The 15,364-nt window shown below is 43.2% G+C and overlaps 1 protein-coding gene across 1 annotated transcript; it reads right to left on the bottom strand.

The window, feature by feature from the left end:
* Nucleotides 1-499: 499 nt before the first annotated feature.
* On the bottom strand, nucleotides 500-13,899 carry smox (spermine oxidase). Its single transcript, XM_030787928.1, has 7 exons — nucleotides 13,840-13,899; nucleotides 9,210-9,444; nucleotides 8,334-8,560; nucleotides 6,681-6,854; nucleotides 4,385-5,096; nucleotides 1,646-1,806; nucleotides 500-673 (listed from the first exon to the last, which is right to left on the bottom strand). Exons 2-7 carry the CDS (start codon nucleotides 9,415-9,417, stop codon nucleotides 521-523), a joined length of 1,635 nt encoding a protein of 544 aa, XP_030643788.1. The 5' UTR covers nucleotides 9,418-9,444; nucleotides 13,840-13,899; the 3' UTR covers nucleotides 500-520.
* Between the last annotated feature and the right edge of the window lie 1,465 nt (nucleotides 13,900-15,364).

Here is a 15,364-nt window from a genome sequence, read left to right as displayed (position 1 = left end):
TCACGAGGCAACTATTTAGTTTCGCAAGACGAACTTGTAATTTACTAAGCTGTAGTTTTAATACACCCACAATATTCTTTTTTCCTTTGGTGATAAAAAGTCTGAGACAGTCTTCACATGAATGTACAGTTTATTTGTTATCATTCTTTATTCTTTTGTTTTTAATAACATGACATTAAATACAGAAGGCACTTACAAAAAAAAAACATATTAGACGTGTTATAAACATATTAACTTACTGATTAAAAAAGGGGAAAAAATCTGAGAGGGATCAGAGATGGCTTGGTTAGCCTGGTACAGTACATGTCAAGTAAGATCTACGAAGCTCTAAATCTACAGTACATATGGTAAAAACAAGATTCATTTTTCCTTATCATCATTTTTTTTAATGCCCCTACTTAGCCTTTACATATAATTTAATTATTTAAAATACAGAAAGCAAAAAAAAAAAAAAAACACAAATGTTTTTGTCATCACTAGTAAGTGGTTCTTTTTTTTGTTTGTTTGTTTGTTTGTTTGTTTACATGTTAGGCTTTGTGGTTTCTGCGCCGTAGAGGTCCTGGTACATCTCAATCAGGCGTATAGCCTCTCTTTCACCTGACAGCAAAGCACCGTGGGTAGTGGAATAGTATTTTCTGTGAGTGGCTTCACCAGCGAAGAGCACCTGTAGAGGCTGGGAGGAAGAAAAAGGGGGGCGAGGGAGACAGAGAGAGAGAGAGACAGGGAGAGAGAGACAGAGACTGCATGAAAACCAACAGAGGGACACTTAAGGTTAATCTGACCCAGCATATGGTGTACGGCACGCTGCGACTGCCCGGGAGCAGCGACTGTTTATTTTAAGCCTGCGTCTCTTTTCTTTCTGGAGGGGAAAGCTTCTCTCCCATGCTGAAAGAGTCTTGCTCTTTTAACAGGGTATTTTGTAAGGCCACACTCTTCCTTCCAGACCCCTTAATTGGACACAGAGTGACATTTACTCAGAGAGAGACAGACAGACAGACAGAGAGAGAGAGCGAGAGAGAGAGACCGCAAAACACTCTCGGCTCGCTGCTCGGGTTACAAACACCAGTCTGCCAGCCAAAGCAGTGTCCCCGAGACATGACATATTTAAAAACGCTGAGCGGACTCAATCGACAAACACACATCTCCATTCTTAGCACAGTGTAAACATCAACACGACCGGCGCTCTGCTACTGCCCCCTCTCACTCACTCTGAATCCTGAATCCTGAATCCTCACACATTAATATTCATGGTTCTATTCATGAAGTTGCATTTACTGATAGAGTCCAGTGGATAACGTTATGGGAGAACACGAGTCAGAGGAGGAACAAAGTGTCTCAGATATGACGATCAACAGAATTGGAATCAAATGTACAGAATTGGGGGGGGGGGGGGGGGGGGGGGGGGTGTAAAGTTTGGGTTAGACATCGAGGTATTGAGGTCTAAAAAAAAAGGTTCAAGGAAAATTCTCTGCGACAGCGGATGTTGTCTCCCCCAGTGGATGTTATCTCTCATGTCCAGATAAAAACTGATTAAATGTCTGTACTCTAATCTCTAATTGGAACGAAACGTCCTTTGTCAGATAAAACTCTGATGATTAAACACGCGTGTCGGTGAATAGTCAGCGTGTGAGGTGGGTGTGTTTACCGGAGCTTTGGTGCTCTTGGCAGAAGGCAGCGGCATAGCCAGCTTCTCCACATCTCCTCCGCTGGAGCCGACGCGCGTGAAGGAGTACGAACCCCGGATGTACGGGTTACTGCCCCAGGACGAGCGCAGGATCCGCCGAGGTTTCGGAATGTTCTGGTTCCCTGTGGAAGGGGCATCAGATAATATCCCAACTGTGAGTAAAAGGAAAGGTCAGGGTGACAGTTAACAAAAACAACTTCAGATGAGTTGCGTTTGGGTGGGGGCTCTTTTTTTCTCCTTTTAGGACCGTTAAAATGATTGCGTCCCACACAAATTCATGCTTTAATCTCCGCTTCTACGTCAACTCCACCCCGACCCCCATCCCCACCTTGCTCGCTCATTACCTCTCTTGGTCAGAACATTGTGAACAGCAAAAAAACCCCAAAAAAACCCATGGGAACGCAGGTGTCCCTAAAGCCCAGAAGCCATCTGCCACTGTGACTACTGAAGAGGCCATAACGTACCCATAGCTATTAGTCTTAAAACAGCCCCATACCACCCATGCCCACAGACTCCAGTCACACACTACTCCATCAACTCACAGGGGCTGTGGATTCTCCCCAGTTATCCTACACTCAGTAAACAGCCACTAATAAAAAAAAAAAAAAAAAGGGACGAATTTCCTTCATTGTTTGGTTGGTTGTTACGTTACGGCAGATTAGGACACTGTGAACCCCTAGGGAGCAAAAAGGGAACAGGTCACAAAAAATATTTCCAAGAATTTCTCTCTATGATTCACTGAAAAGGAGATGATATCAATTCACCCACACAGACCAAAAAAAAAACAGGTTGTGTTAGTAATCTTCTGTTTTGTGTTCTGTTTGTGGAGGGTGGGCAGACCTGTAAAGATGAGTGGCATGCTACCTTGCTAAACGCTGGAATTCGGGAGCGATCTAACTCGAATTTCCGCACGTTAATGAAGTGGCGGAGAGGATAAAAGTGTGACAGACTGCAGGTTCTGTCTGCGCTGAATCTACGAGCAAAACAGGATTAAAACGGACTGACCTACATCACAATGAGTGACGACTTACAAACAAGACGTGACATCAGCTTTAGCGTGAAAAGACAAGCTCAGCGTGGTTGCCCCAGGCTACAACACACGGACTCACACACACACACACACACACACACACACACACACACACACACACACACACACACACACACACACCCCTGTGCTCTGATTTAATGATCTGTAGATCAGGTGAGAGGTGTATGGTAAAGCTGGGACAAGGAGGGTGAGAAAGAGAGAACTCAGAGAGACAGAAACAAATTATTCTTTGAGAACATTCTGTGAAACTTTGTAGTCAAGGCAACCATGTAAAAAAGCCTTTGCGGAAAAAAAAAAAAAAAATCACACATGCTAGCACACTCACACCCTCACAGACACACACACACACACACACACACACACACACACACACATGCACATCCCTTTTTTGAGTTTTGTAGCGTCAGATCGTCTAAAAGATGAACAATTTCTTTTAAAGTAACAGTTTACTCTGAAAAGGAAGCTGGACCGATGATTGCGGCTTGAGAGCCACTGGGTGGGACAGAGACTAGTGACGTAAATCATAATTAAGAGTAAGTGAAGGACCGCCTTCGAGGGGGTCAAACATGAGGTCACATTACACGCTGAAAAACAAGTGAGATACTCCCCTGTGTTGTCATGCCTTCGGCAGCACGTTGACATTCAAGCCAAAGAACTAGTTGGTTTTTTTTTCCCCTTTCTTTTTTTCTTTTCTCTTACACTGAGCGACAGGTCAACCGCCATCTCATCTAAATGAGATCTATTTCTGTCTCATTTTTCTATCCTCAAAAAAGACAAGTAGATATTATACAGCTTACAGTTGCCAAAGATCAACAGCTATGTGTTAAAAGCCTAAAGAATTAGTTAGTCAACTGAACACCTTCTGGTACACATTCAATTATTTAGACAATTTAAAAGAGAATGTACGTCATATGCAATGCTAAGCAGAACAGAGGGTCTCAAATTTGGTTTTCTATGACCACTCCCACTGCTCATATTCACATATTATAACCGGTTATTGCATCCGTCTATTCGCCTTACATAGACTTACATACATCATGTAACCATGATTCAAAGGCTGGGCATTGACTATGTCAGCGTTATATAAATCATGCTGATTCAAAGGCTGGGCATTGCCTTTGGTGTGCCTGCTCTGACCTGAATTGGGATGAAACGCATAAGCTGCTTGTAAAGTTGTCAGTATGACTCGTCTCACAGACCTCCTTGAACTTTGCTCTGACAAAATGACAGAGCCCTGGAGACGGGATCTTATGACATCATTTCCTCTACTGAGTGGTCCAGCTGAAGGTGGAATGGCACACGAGTGAGTCACCGCACTGCTGAATTGTCTTTGGTTCACTTAATGAAGCCTGACAGCAGAAGGCAGATTTCCAATACTCCCAGCTAGCCGAGAGCTATCATTCTAATATCGATAGCAGATTAATAATTGAAACTTGGCAGCAAAGGAGGTGGGTTTGAACTGTGTTTGTAAAGGGCCAGGGCTCAACACCACACACAGACACACAAACACACACAGAGAGAGAGAGAGAGAGAGAGAGAGAGAAAATCCTAATATAACGTGAAAATGCATGACCGAAGTTTCTCATTATTTCTCAGTATTTTCTCTCTCTCTCTTACACACACATACACACACACACACACACACACACCTGTGAACTTGCGGAGGAGCTCAGTGCAGATTTCGGCCACGGTTTCGTCGTCGCAGCGTTCCATCCGCAGGGCCTCGTCTCCGCAGATCCAGCCGCTCAGCATGTAGCCGTAACGCTCGGGCGGGTACAGCACGTCGAAACTGCAGATCTTCCGGTACCACAGCTCCTCCGGGTAGGTCAGCTGCTCCAGGTGAGCCTCGTCCTCCCAGACGAACTGGATGCTGTTGCACTCCGGGCTCCAGAACGGCTCGGCGAATTCCAGAAAGATCTTGTCGGTCGTGCTGATCCCGAGCTTCTGGATGGCTAGCACCTTGTCGAGCGGCAGCCCGGGCGAAAACAGCGTCTCGTGGCTCTTCTTCAGGACGCCGAGCGAAGCCGTCACCACCACGTGGTCCGCGGGGAGCCACTCGCCGTCCTCACATTCCACGCGGACCGGGGGCGGGCCCGGCTGGTCGTCCCGGTTGTGGTTGTTGTGGTCGTCGTCGGTGCCGGCGATCTCCTCGGCATCCTGGGAACTGTAGTTCCAGTGGATGCGGCGCACCGGTTTGCCCAGACGTAGCACGCGGTCGGGGATGTCGCGAGCCAAGAGCTCCACCACTTTGATGAAGCCGGTGGGGATGACGTGGTGGGCGCCGGGGATCTCCGTCCACTCGCCGAATTCGCTCAGCGACACCTCGTCCATGCTGGCAGAGCTACTCTCACAGCTCTCAACCTGACGGGAAAAACACACACACACACACGCACGAACACACATACACGCACACACAAACACACAGATATGAACACAAAGCCAAAATCATCTCTAATTCTAATGATTCTTATGATTCTATGAGAAAAAAACATTCAGACGCATTCCACAAAGCGCCAGTGATATTTTGATATTTTGTACGGTATTTTGAAAAGCTTGACCTTAAGTAAATGTATAATTTACAGCAGTTATAAAAAGTACTTGGTACAAAATGCTTTAAAAAAACACTAAAAGATTCATATTTTAAAAGGGCTGAAAATCAAAATTATTCATTAAAAAGTTTCTTTGTTTTTTTTATATTTCGCATCCAAACCAACATTGTCACCAATTAGATGTTTTTTTTTAGCTTTAATTCCAGCCATTGTCTTAGTAAACAGTTGTTTCTATTCTCAGCATTCCATCACTGCAGCCCTCACCGTTGTTAATAATTAGATTTGTGTAGTTTTGAGAATCCTCTCAAATTTCCTGGAGAGCGTTCTAGTACAATGACAGGCCGTTTCAGAGGGAAGCAGAACAAGAATGTAGAAAATCCTGGTTTAAAAACAACGCATCCGTCTGTAAACAGGGAGCGTCGGAAGCGTTACTGTCTGTCTCCATCTCTTTCCTGAACATCTAACGCTGCAATGGAGGAGACCCCCCCCCCCCCAATCTGTCTGCCTCGCTTCCTAACCATCAATAAAGTGACTTGTAATTACTACGACTAATCAAACGTAACGAACGATCAACAATACAAGGGAGGTGTTGCTACAGCCTTGAATTAAACAAATAAGGTCGAGAGAAGACGCTATTTAGCCTCTCAAGAGTTGATTCTGGTGATGCAGTGCAGTGTAATCTTGGGTCGTCATTAAATCCCAGAGAACGAGTCGTGCTCCCAGACTTTTTTTCTTCTCTGAATCTTTGTTTTTTTTTTTTTTTTTAATAATAATAATTATTTTTTTTCGGTTTCTCTTTCTTTTCTGGACTAAACCAGTTTCTCAGTGTACAGCTGAGAAACGCTCTCCTTAACGAACACACGAGGACAAAGACCTCGGGTTCTCCGTCGCCATGGCAGTCAGTCAGTAACGCTACCTAACAGCTATATTTAAATGACTTCACCTAAGCTTGCCACACCATCCTCTCAGCTTGTTTAGACAGCTACTTTCATTTTCAGCGTTGCTCGCAAAAACACTCCTTTTGTTTCAACTGGTTTGAACCGCACACGAATATTGAGCAATGCGGTTTCCACACAGCCGTACGACCAACAAGAAAAAGAAATAACACAGATGATGTTGTAAGAGAGCTGGTGAATTCCAATAAAGTATGCTTTTTTACGGCAGTGCAAATTGTTCGAAGCGCTGTCACAGTTGTGCCACTGATAAAACTGTTCTACCGTGCGTTTCACAACAGTATCTTAAATGACGTTTGTTATTTCAGTGATTGGAAGATGACAACGCTTCATCCTGTAAATCATTAATAAAAAAAAAAAAACCATGACATCTGCTTGTGAGAACGGAATGAATCCCTGAGGCGTTTTCTCTTTTTCTTCTTCTTCTTTTTTTTTTTTTTTACCTTGAGGTACTGTTGTAGCATGGACAGTTTGAGTTGCTTGGTGGTATCTGAGTCGTCAGGATCCAACATGATCCTCTTGCGCATGAAATCTCGAGTGAAGATCCCAACGCTGTTCTGACTCTCAGCTCCTACGGGTTTCCCATTCTGGAAAAATTCCTGAGTCAGCTCATACACCTATTACAGAAAGAGAAAGAGGGAGGGAGAGAGAGAGAGGGAGAGAAAAATGAAACAAACTATCTATTGTAATAGTCATTGAAGTAGTTCTTACATGAGTAGGGCCACTGAGGAACTGAATGGCTGACAAAGACTGTTCAGGATAAAGAGCCAAAATGAGTGTTTGCTTTATTGTCCTAGAGCTCACATGCATGAGAAGGCTGACGCGTATTGTGTGTGTGTGTGTGTGTGTGCGCGTTCGTGCGTGTCTGTGTGACTGCGTGTGTGTGTGTGTGTGTGTGTGTGTGTGTGTGTAGGGGGGGGGCGGGGTAAAGACAGCCTTTCTGTGAGATCAGTGAGTCACGGGAGTGATTGAGCAATCTGTACAGTGGAAAGCAAGTCAGCCTGGAGGGTCAGGAACAGGCTAAGTTACACCAAATGACACGCAGACAGGAGCTCTGCCAAGAAAATATAGGCCACGGACACAGGGGCCGTTTCAGTCTGTTCGTTTTTTTATGCACGCTCCTCCGCAGACAAAAAGCCAAACTCTGACAAAAAACAGACAATTACCTTACTGCAGTTTTTTTTTTTTTTTCTTTTTTTTTTTTTTTCTTTCGGCCACATTTTCGTATCTTCTTACAGTCACTGCAAAGAGGTATGTGGTGATGTGGAGTCTTTGGCATCTTTCTGGGTGTAAAGTTTGTAAAAAGTACACACTTGACACCAGGAATTTGTTCACTGAAATTACATTTGTGCTGAAACGTGATATGGGGAAGAGGTGGTACAAAAAAAAACCACTGCTGATGTTCAGGATTAACCATCACACACACACACACACACACACACACACACACACACACACAGCTGAACACAAGCCTCACATAAAACTGAGAAGAACTGTTCATATCATGTTGTGGTTTTATAGGTTAGGTACTTTGTGTCCAACCAGTTTTTGAGTTCAACCTCTTTGTTTTGAGTAGCCCTTATTCCAAAGTGCAACTATTTCTAGGAAACCAAAGAGAAAGAATGAAGTCAGCAGTGTTTATATTAAGAGCCTAATGATTGCAGTCAGCTAACTGGGTCACGCGAATGACCTGGGCATATGGTACAGATAAAGGCATTTTCAATGCCAAACCACCCTGCCTGGTCAGGTCCTCCACGAATTGCGAAAAAGCAAGAGTAAGTATGGAGAAGTGCTTTCCACGTCGGCATGGGTAATTACCGTCATCTACAGCCAGCGCTGGAAAAACCGTAGTAATATAAATGAAGGAGTCTCTGCTCAGAAAAGTCAGAGAGACAAAAGGCTAGCTCTCCACGAAAAAAAAAAAAAAAAGGTAAAGGAATGGTGTGTGTTTTTAAGAGTTCTTCGAGGGATTTCAGCGGAGGTGAGCAAAGATTAACTTTTGAAAAAAAATCAATGACTAGGACTCAGAGGAGTGTACCCTGGGGGCGAAAAGCAGGCAGCTGGGGGAAAAAAAAAAAAAAACCCTCTCCCCTCACCTCGTTGTACAGGTCACTGAACTCCTCCACCAGGTCTTTGGGAATCCTCTTGCCATTGTTGGTCAGGTAATGGGCCACACCGTTCTTGGCGTAGAGGCTGATGCGTCCCACACTCCTCTCCTCGTCCGTGGTGTGTTCCAGCAGCCTGTTGTCCTCTGCCAGGTGGTACACTGGGTTTCCGTTGGCTCCATGGATCCAGGTGGCTCCGAGTTCCAAAGTGGCTTTTCCTAAGAGAGCGAGAGAGTTGACGGACTTAAACACCTCAGACAGGAGCACTAAGCTGACTAGCCTGAGGAGGTAAGATGTTTCTTTAGAGGAGCTAGCCAAGAATGTGCTGGTTCATTATTTATGATTGCTGTTCATTCTAAATCTGGCTGAGGAAACAGCTTGCTCTCCAATGCTGTAATTATACCGCAAATAAACAAGTCTATCTACTAGACATGTGAATAGGTACAACTATTGGTTTCTCTAATCCTGCTTTGGAAGAAAATACAATTTATCATATTTGTCTGCTTTGTGTGTTTGTTAAGAACTTTTTGTACTCTTCCAAGGTTATTTAAACGGCCTATGGAAACATTAAAGCATTCCAAATCACACACACAAAAAAAAAGTCCATACCTCACACCCTGCCTAATACTGTGTTTAATAGGATGCACCCCAATACTGGCTAATTAAGCTGTCCCAATCTACATATTACTGTAGGTTTTTCAAACAGGAACAGATTCCGAGTTGTATTGGATTGAACAGTCAATCTGAGGAAACCATTCTGCGGCCAATACAGGCACAGTTTATGTCCAAAGAGGAATATCAGCTACGTCTGTCACTGATATCTGACATTAACCCTCTGGTCTACCTAAAAAGATGTGTTATGCTCACCGAGCTGAATGCTTTGAACTCTGCCTCCGATGCGGTCAGACGCTTCTAATACTAGGACATTTGTGAAGCCGTTCTCCAATAGGGTTTTGGCTGTAGCAAGTCCGGCTAATCCAGCTCCGATCACTACTATTCGAGGTTGTCGATGCCTTCGTATGCCACTACTAAGGGGATCATCAGTGCCGTCTGACGATATTTCACAACTTTGCATGCCGTCCAAGCCCTGCTTCTAGGGGATCTGAAAAGAAAGGGGAGATAAAAAAAAAAAAAGACAGGATAATATGCAGTGTCCTCCAGCAAAGATAGGACTGTGGAGACAGCGACCATTCCACTTCTTCCTGCCAGGACTTCAAAGCCCTGTACACAACAAAAGTTCCTTTCAACAAACACCCTTTATGACATCAGCTCATTCTGAAAATAGAACATCATATCTCTATATATAAATACATAGATGCAGGCTGAAAGGCCTATGGTGCTGCCACAGAAATGATTACTAAAACAAAGAGGGTCAAAGGGAGCTTTTCTTTCCCAGATACATTGGTTTGATCTGAATGGCTTTTGGCCTCTCTAAAAGGAGACGCAGTGAATGTGTTTTCAATACAGGGGAGGTAATAGATTCTTTGAAAGCTTGTGTCGCGTAAGTCATTACTCTAATCGACAACGAAAGATGATGTGTGCGTCTTCTTCTTTTGGTTCTGCACTGAGGTGAGCTACAGACAAATGAAAGGTTTTAGCTCAAACAAGGGCTTTCTTCTAATCATCTCCACACACACACACACACACACACACAGCCAAGTGCATCTCAGATGAGAGGACCTAGCAGACAAAAAGCAGGCAGCGGAAAAGAGGTGTTTAGAAGGGAGAGAAGGAAGTGGGAAGGTTTAGGGTAGGCTTAGTGTTATTATGGAACAGACTAAACAGACCTGCCAGCGTAGCTCTGTTCATTTCATCGTAAACATGATAAAACCCTACCATGTTCTGCTTACTGTCAAACATCTGTTCCCATCAACATCCCACCTTAACAACGTTTTGCATTCTATACGCGCGCACCGCAACCGTGTCCAGCACATCGCTACGGCAACCCCGGACACGCCGTCGTGTTCACGTGCATGTGCACCCGCTCACTCGCACACAAACTCCCGCATACACTATGGGACAGAGACTCCATATAAATAAACAAACAAACAAACAAACAAACAAACAAACAAAAGGCCTGTCACCCCATCACCGGCCTAAGCACCCTTCACCTCCTTCCTCGGACAAATGAATGAGTCTACTGAGAGCTTTGCTGACTGGCGAAAACATACATTAATGACATCAAGCTGTTCACCAAAACGTGCCAAGCTCATTATAGCCTCTCACTGTACGAACGGAGACCATATGGGCATAGGAGACAGTTGTAAAGCCAAACATCCCATACCACATCCTTCCCATCAGCCAAACACTCATTATTGTTCATGACAAGTGAAGTGGAAGTGTATGGTACACTGCATATGTAGAGAGGTCAGGAATTTACCTATATGCAATTATAAATACAATAACACATACGTTAAAGGGATTAATTGTATGTAGGCGTATGGGAACTATATTAATAAACGAATTAACCGATTGTTTGGTGTTACATGTGTCATGTTATCAGACTAATGAAAAATAGAAATCAGAGAGTGAAAAGAGGCGAGGACGGTCGTAACGTTCACTGAACAGCTTTCATTTCACAAAAAAGCTCTCTCTGATTACTGACCAAACACAATTTAAGTTCGCAAAAAAAAAAAAAAAAAATTCAACAAGTGCAAATACAGGACTGGCCGGAAATCATTTCTCTCGTAATTTGCGGGAGAGAGGAAGGACAGCGTGAAGTGAGGACACTTAAACATCATCATCATCATCATCATCATCATCAAAACACCCCTATCTATAAAGCCACATCAAGGTTCAATGGTTACAACAGAATTAACAGTTCATAACCTACTGTTCGCAAAGTACCTCCACCTGTATTCATTTTTTTCTCAAGTTTAAGCAGGAAGCACTAGCCGCAGGTTTAACTACAGGTCGCCCATGCGGTTGTCTACGGCTACAGGAAAAACAAATAAACTCTTCCAGCCCTCACTCGAACCGTTAAACAAATCTGTAACCTATTTGCGTGTATGGCTCTGGCTGTTCTGTTTTGTGGAAGTGGAGTTTTTTTTTTTTTTTTTTGCCTACGTCGCAATGCTTACCGATGCGTCATCGCTGAAGTGCCCCTTGAGGAAACAGGACAGCGTAATGTCAACATGGGCCTTTTGTGGGTCACTGAGATATTTCCTGTGAGACTAAAGTGAAGGCAGAAGGGGGCCCATTCACCGGTTGAATGTAAATCTTAACCGGAGACAGACTCTCCTGTAGAGAGGTTCTTTGATGTGTACCAGAGGGTGATCCATTAGGCAAAGAGAGAGTGACAGATAACCTGAGTGTGAAGCACCTCTCCAGACCCCACACGAGTGTGTGAAGCCAAGCTCTGTGTGTGTGTGTGTGTGTGTGTGTCTGTGTGTGCGCGTGTGAGCCTGATGTGTAACAGACACACTCTGAAATAGCAGCAGGATTTCTGTGTGGAAACTCCATTGACCCTGTGAACTTGGTTTACTAAGACTTTACATTGGAAACAGCTGCAGCACCTTTCTGTTTAGCCAGAGGGAAACTGACAGTTCTCAGAAAAAAGGAAAAAGAAAAGAAAAGAAAAGAAAAGAAAAGAAAAGAAAAGGAGGCATCTCGGGGTAAGGAAGGAAGAATCGTTCTAATTTTAAGCATGACCAAGAATCCTTCTAGCGTGCTATTTCAAGGCAAAGACGGAAGGTCACTTCTCCTCAAGCCAGAGGAAACAACAAGAAAGATAGGGCAAATATAAAACGTTTCCTATTCTTCTGCCCCTGTGCCATCAGAAGATGACTCAAGTAAAAATAGAGAGCTGTCTTACTATAGTCCAGAGGTCTCCTGTATTTTGTCTCCTGTATAGAATCTATACATTACCAGTATACATTCCACAAATAAGACAGTCAGACTTGTGTTAAAAAAAAACAAAAAAACAAAAACGCTGGCTAGAGAAATGACCAAAAACCTACTACCACGGTGATACACGTGAAGTGATCTAAATAAATGGGGAAACACGAGCGGTTTTCAGCCACCATGAAGCAGGGGATAGCGGCTGACCACAGTGGTAAATCGGTATTCCTCTTTAAAATCTGTGGATTCCTTTCTTACCGCTGTTCATTATCGCTGGCTGGTTGGCAAGATAATACGCACGCCACTTGTCCTAGCTCCACGCTGTCCGTAGATTAAGAGTGGGCTGGATAGAAATGGGTGGGGGGAGTGGGGGGTTCTGACATTACACATGACCTAGAAAAAGCAACCTACATCTCTACTGTACATACACGCCTTTCCAGTAGCAGGCCGGAGAGGACAAAGGGTGTCTGTCAACAGCCGTTCAATCGCGCCACAATCTCTATGGTTTCAAATTGTTCGTTGAAAGCACTGACAGTGACGAGTCACATCCGAACACTAAAAACTACACAGGGTTTGGGGCCAAAGCCAAGGGCTGCCCCAACTAACCCCCTCCTCCTCTTCGCCTGTTTCGGCTGGAGTGAGAGAATACCCTGTGTGTGTGTGTGTGTGTGTGTGTGTGTGTGTGTGTGTGTGTGTGTGTGTGTGTGTGTAGGCAAAACGCCGGGTCAAAGCTCTGTTTTAACTAGCGCGTCGTACTAAAATCAGAACAAATCTCTGTACAGTGGAGCGAGCACAGTTCATTCACGGATGAACAAAACGAGTCAATGTTATCAGATGTGATAACAGTGACTGGCTGAGGTAAGTGATGTCCCTTTACAAAAGATAACTAGATATCTATTACGCAGTTGGGACGATGAATAAATCTTTGCGTTGACTGATCTCAGACCGGAACAATTACCTATTGTTAAGCAAATTTCAGTACAGTTAGATTTATTTTAACAGGAAGAGTAAATCTAGCCGTTGTAGTCGTTTTGTTTGATTATTTGTGAAATAAAGAAGTTTGAATTTTTTTAAGGAACAAAATCGTGTTAAAGGCTAGGATAGACAAAGATGAGACGAGAAGTGGGCAAGAAACACGTCATTTGACATGAGTTCCCAGAAGTTTCGTGTTATACCGGACAGAAGTTACGCATAGCAGGCTACAACAGGGTATCAGCCCTGCCACGTAGGAGTACCATTGTCTGTCTAAGACAAAGACATATACGGGAAAAATATTAAGGATTGCTGTTAATATCAACTATGAAAAAAGCCCTTCATCAGTTTACTATAGTCTTTTTTCTCTCTCTCTCTTATCAAGATGAAATCCGAATCAGAGCAGGTTCCACACAGTTCTGAAAGGCAACAACGAGATGTCTACCGTAGTCTTCATAGAAGGAGAAAAACTGAGAGAAATTACCCTTTAGATCAAATTTTGTCTTCATCAACTTGATTAGACTACTTCTGAAACAACACGGCCACAAACATCGAGTGATGACAGCTGCTTGTCAGTTTTGTTTACATGTCATAAATATATTTACACCCGGCATGAAAATAATGACGGAGCCACGACTCTGGTATTTTGCTGCGGTGAGCTTAACATATGTAAAAATGCGGTTACCTCACTCCTTTCGTCTTCAGTGTTAAACCTGTCAGCGCTCTTCGTCTCTTTGTGTTTTCCTTGTGTCTCCGGTTGTGCTTTGTATATGTGTGCTGCGAAACCAGAAGCAGCCAGTTCCCCGTAGCCGCTGCCTCCTTGTTAAATAAATATGAGGAGCGGTGACGTGTTGAATAGAGACCAATACACGAGAGCCCGCCTTGCATAGAAGTAAGTATTACCAATCGATGCTGGAGGGGCCTAGAAGAGTATGACTTTAACGCAGAATGTAATGTGATATATATGGTAGGGTTTTTGGAAAGAAAAAAAGTGAAATAGTTTCTTATTTAAAAAAAAAAAAAAAACCCTACTGCCATCGCTAGAGACACATTTTGAGACAGTTATTTTTACAAAACTGCCACATGCGCTGTTGTTTAAGCGAAGAATACTCCTTATGTACCGTTATGTGCAACTTGTACAGGCATGTCCAGACTTGCCCGTGGACCAGAACGCTGATGACATATAAAACCTTACGACCATCCATCTCAAATAAATAGTTTCACAAATGGGGGAAATCCACTTGTGATCTTTTGCTGCTAAAACAGATACTGTACTATTAAGCAAGCAAGTAGCTCTTGTCCCTGACTGTAAACAGTCCTATGACGAAGTCATCTCATTCGGAATAATACGTAGCATTCCACCATACGTGATAAAGAAAAGACACTCCCGCCCAAAGATCACTTGAAAATCATCAGTTCATTTTTGGGGTCAGTTTTATTAGCAGGTCACTGCAAAAGTTTGCAGTATGCCTTTCATCTCCAAAATGTGTTCAAATCACGAAGGTAAAAATGATGTAACATCTCTCTGCGGGTTACAGAGAAAGACTTCATTCGTCAACATGCTGTATAGAGGGCTGTGGGTCAGTTACAGCCTTTGTAAAATGTGATCACATCAGACAAAACTGGTGAAACAAAGTGGACAGAATAAAAGAACAGGGTCAAGATACCCTCGGATGGCAATATATCAACATAAGAGGATTTCAGCTGCACATAGTTGAAACCGGTGTTGTTTGCCAACAAACAGATCTGTGTTATCTCCCTCAATGACATTGTGAGGTTTACACTTAAACTTTAAACAGGGCTAAAGCGTGTGACTTCATGCACTGTGAGTAAAAGGAAATATCTTATCGCGAATCTGTCATTGCATTATCCAAGCATGATGTTACATTAACCACAAAGCAAATGTTGTATAGAAACTTTTTTTTAAAATATACAGTCCCAGAGTGGATCATTTCAATGACTCACTCATTTTTATATATATATATATATATATATATATATATATATATATATATATATATATACACACATATATATATGTATAAAACTTTAAGAGGCAATGATTCAATCATGTCAACATCCCTTGAAATGTCATCAATGTTTGCTCACCACTTAACCAATCATTACAATGTTTGTGTCACTTGGCCGGTTTCCACTGTTTACTTGGAAAGTTTTTACTTTTAAGCCACTGGACAGTAAGTTAATTTGTC

Source organism: Chanos chanos, chromosome 11, assembly GCF_902362185.1.
Source record: "Chanos chanos chromosome 11, fChaCha1.1, whole genome shotgun sequence".
In the NCBI taxonomy this organism is placed as follows: Eukaryota; Metazoa; Chordata; class Actinopteri; order Gonorynchiformes; family Chanidae; genus Chanos; species Chanos chanos.
This window is presented reverse-complemented; position numbering and strand designations above follow the sequence as displayed.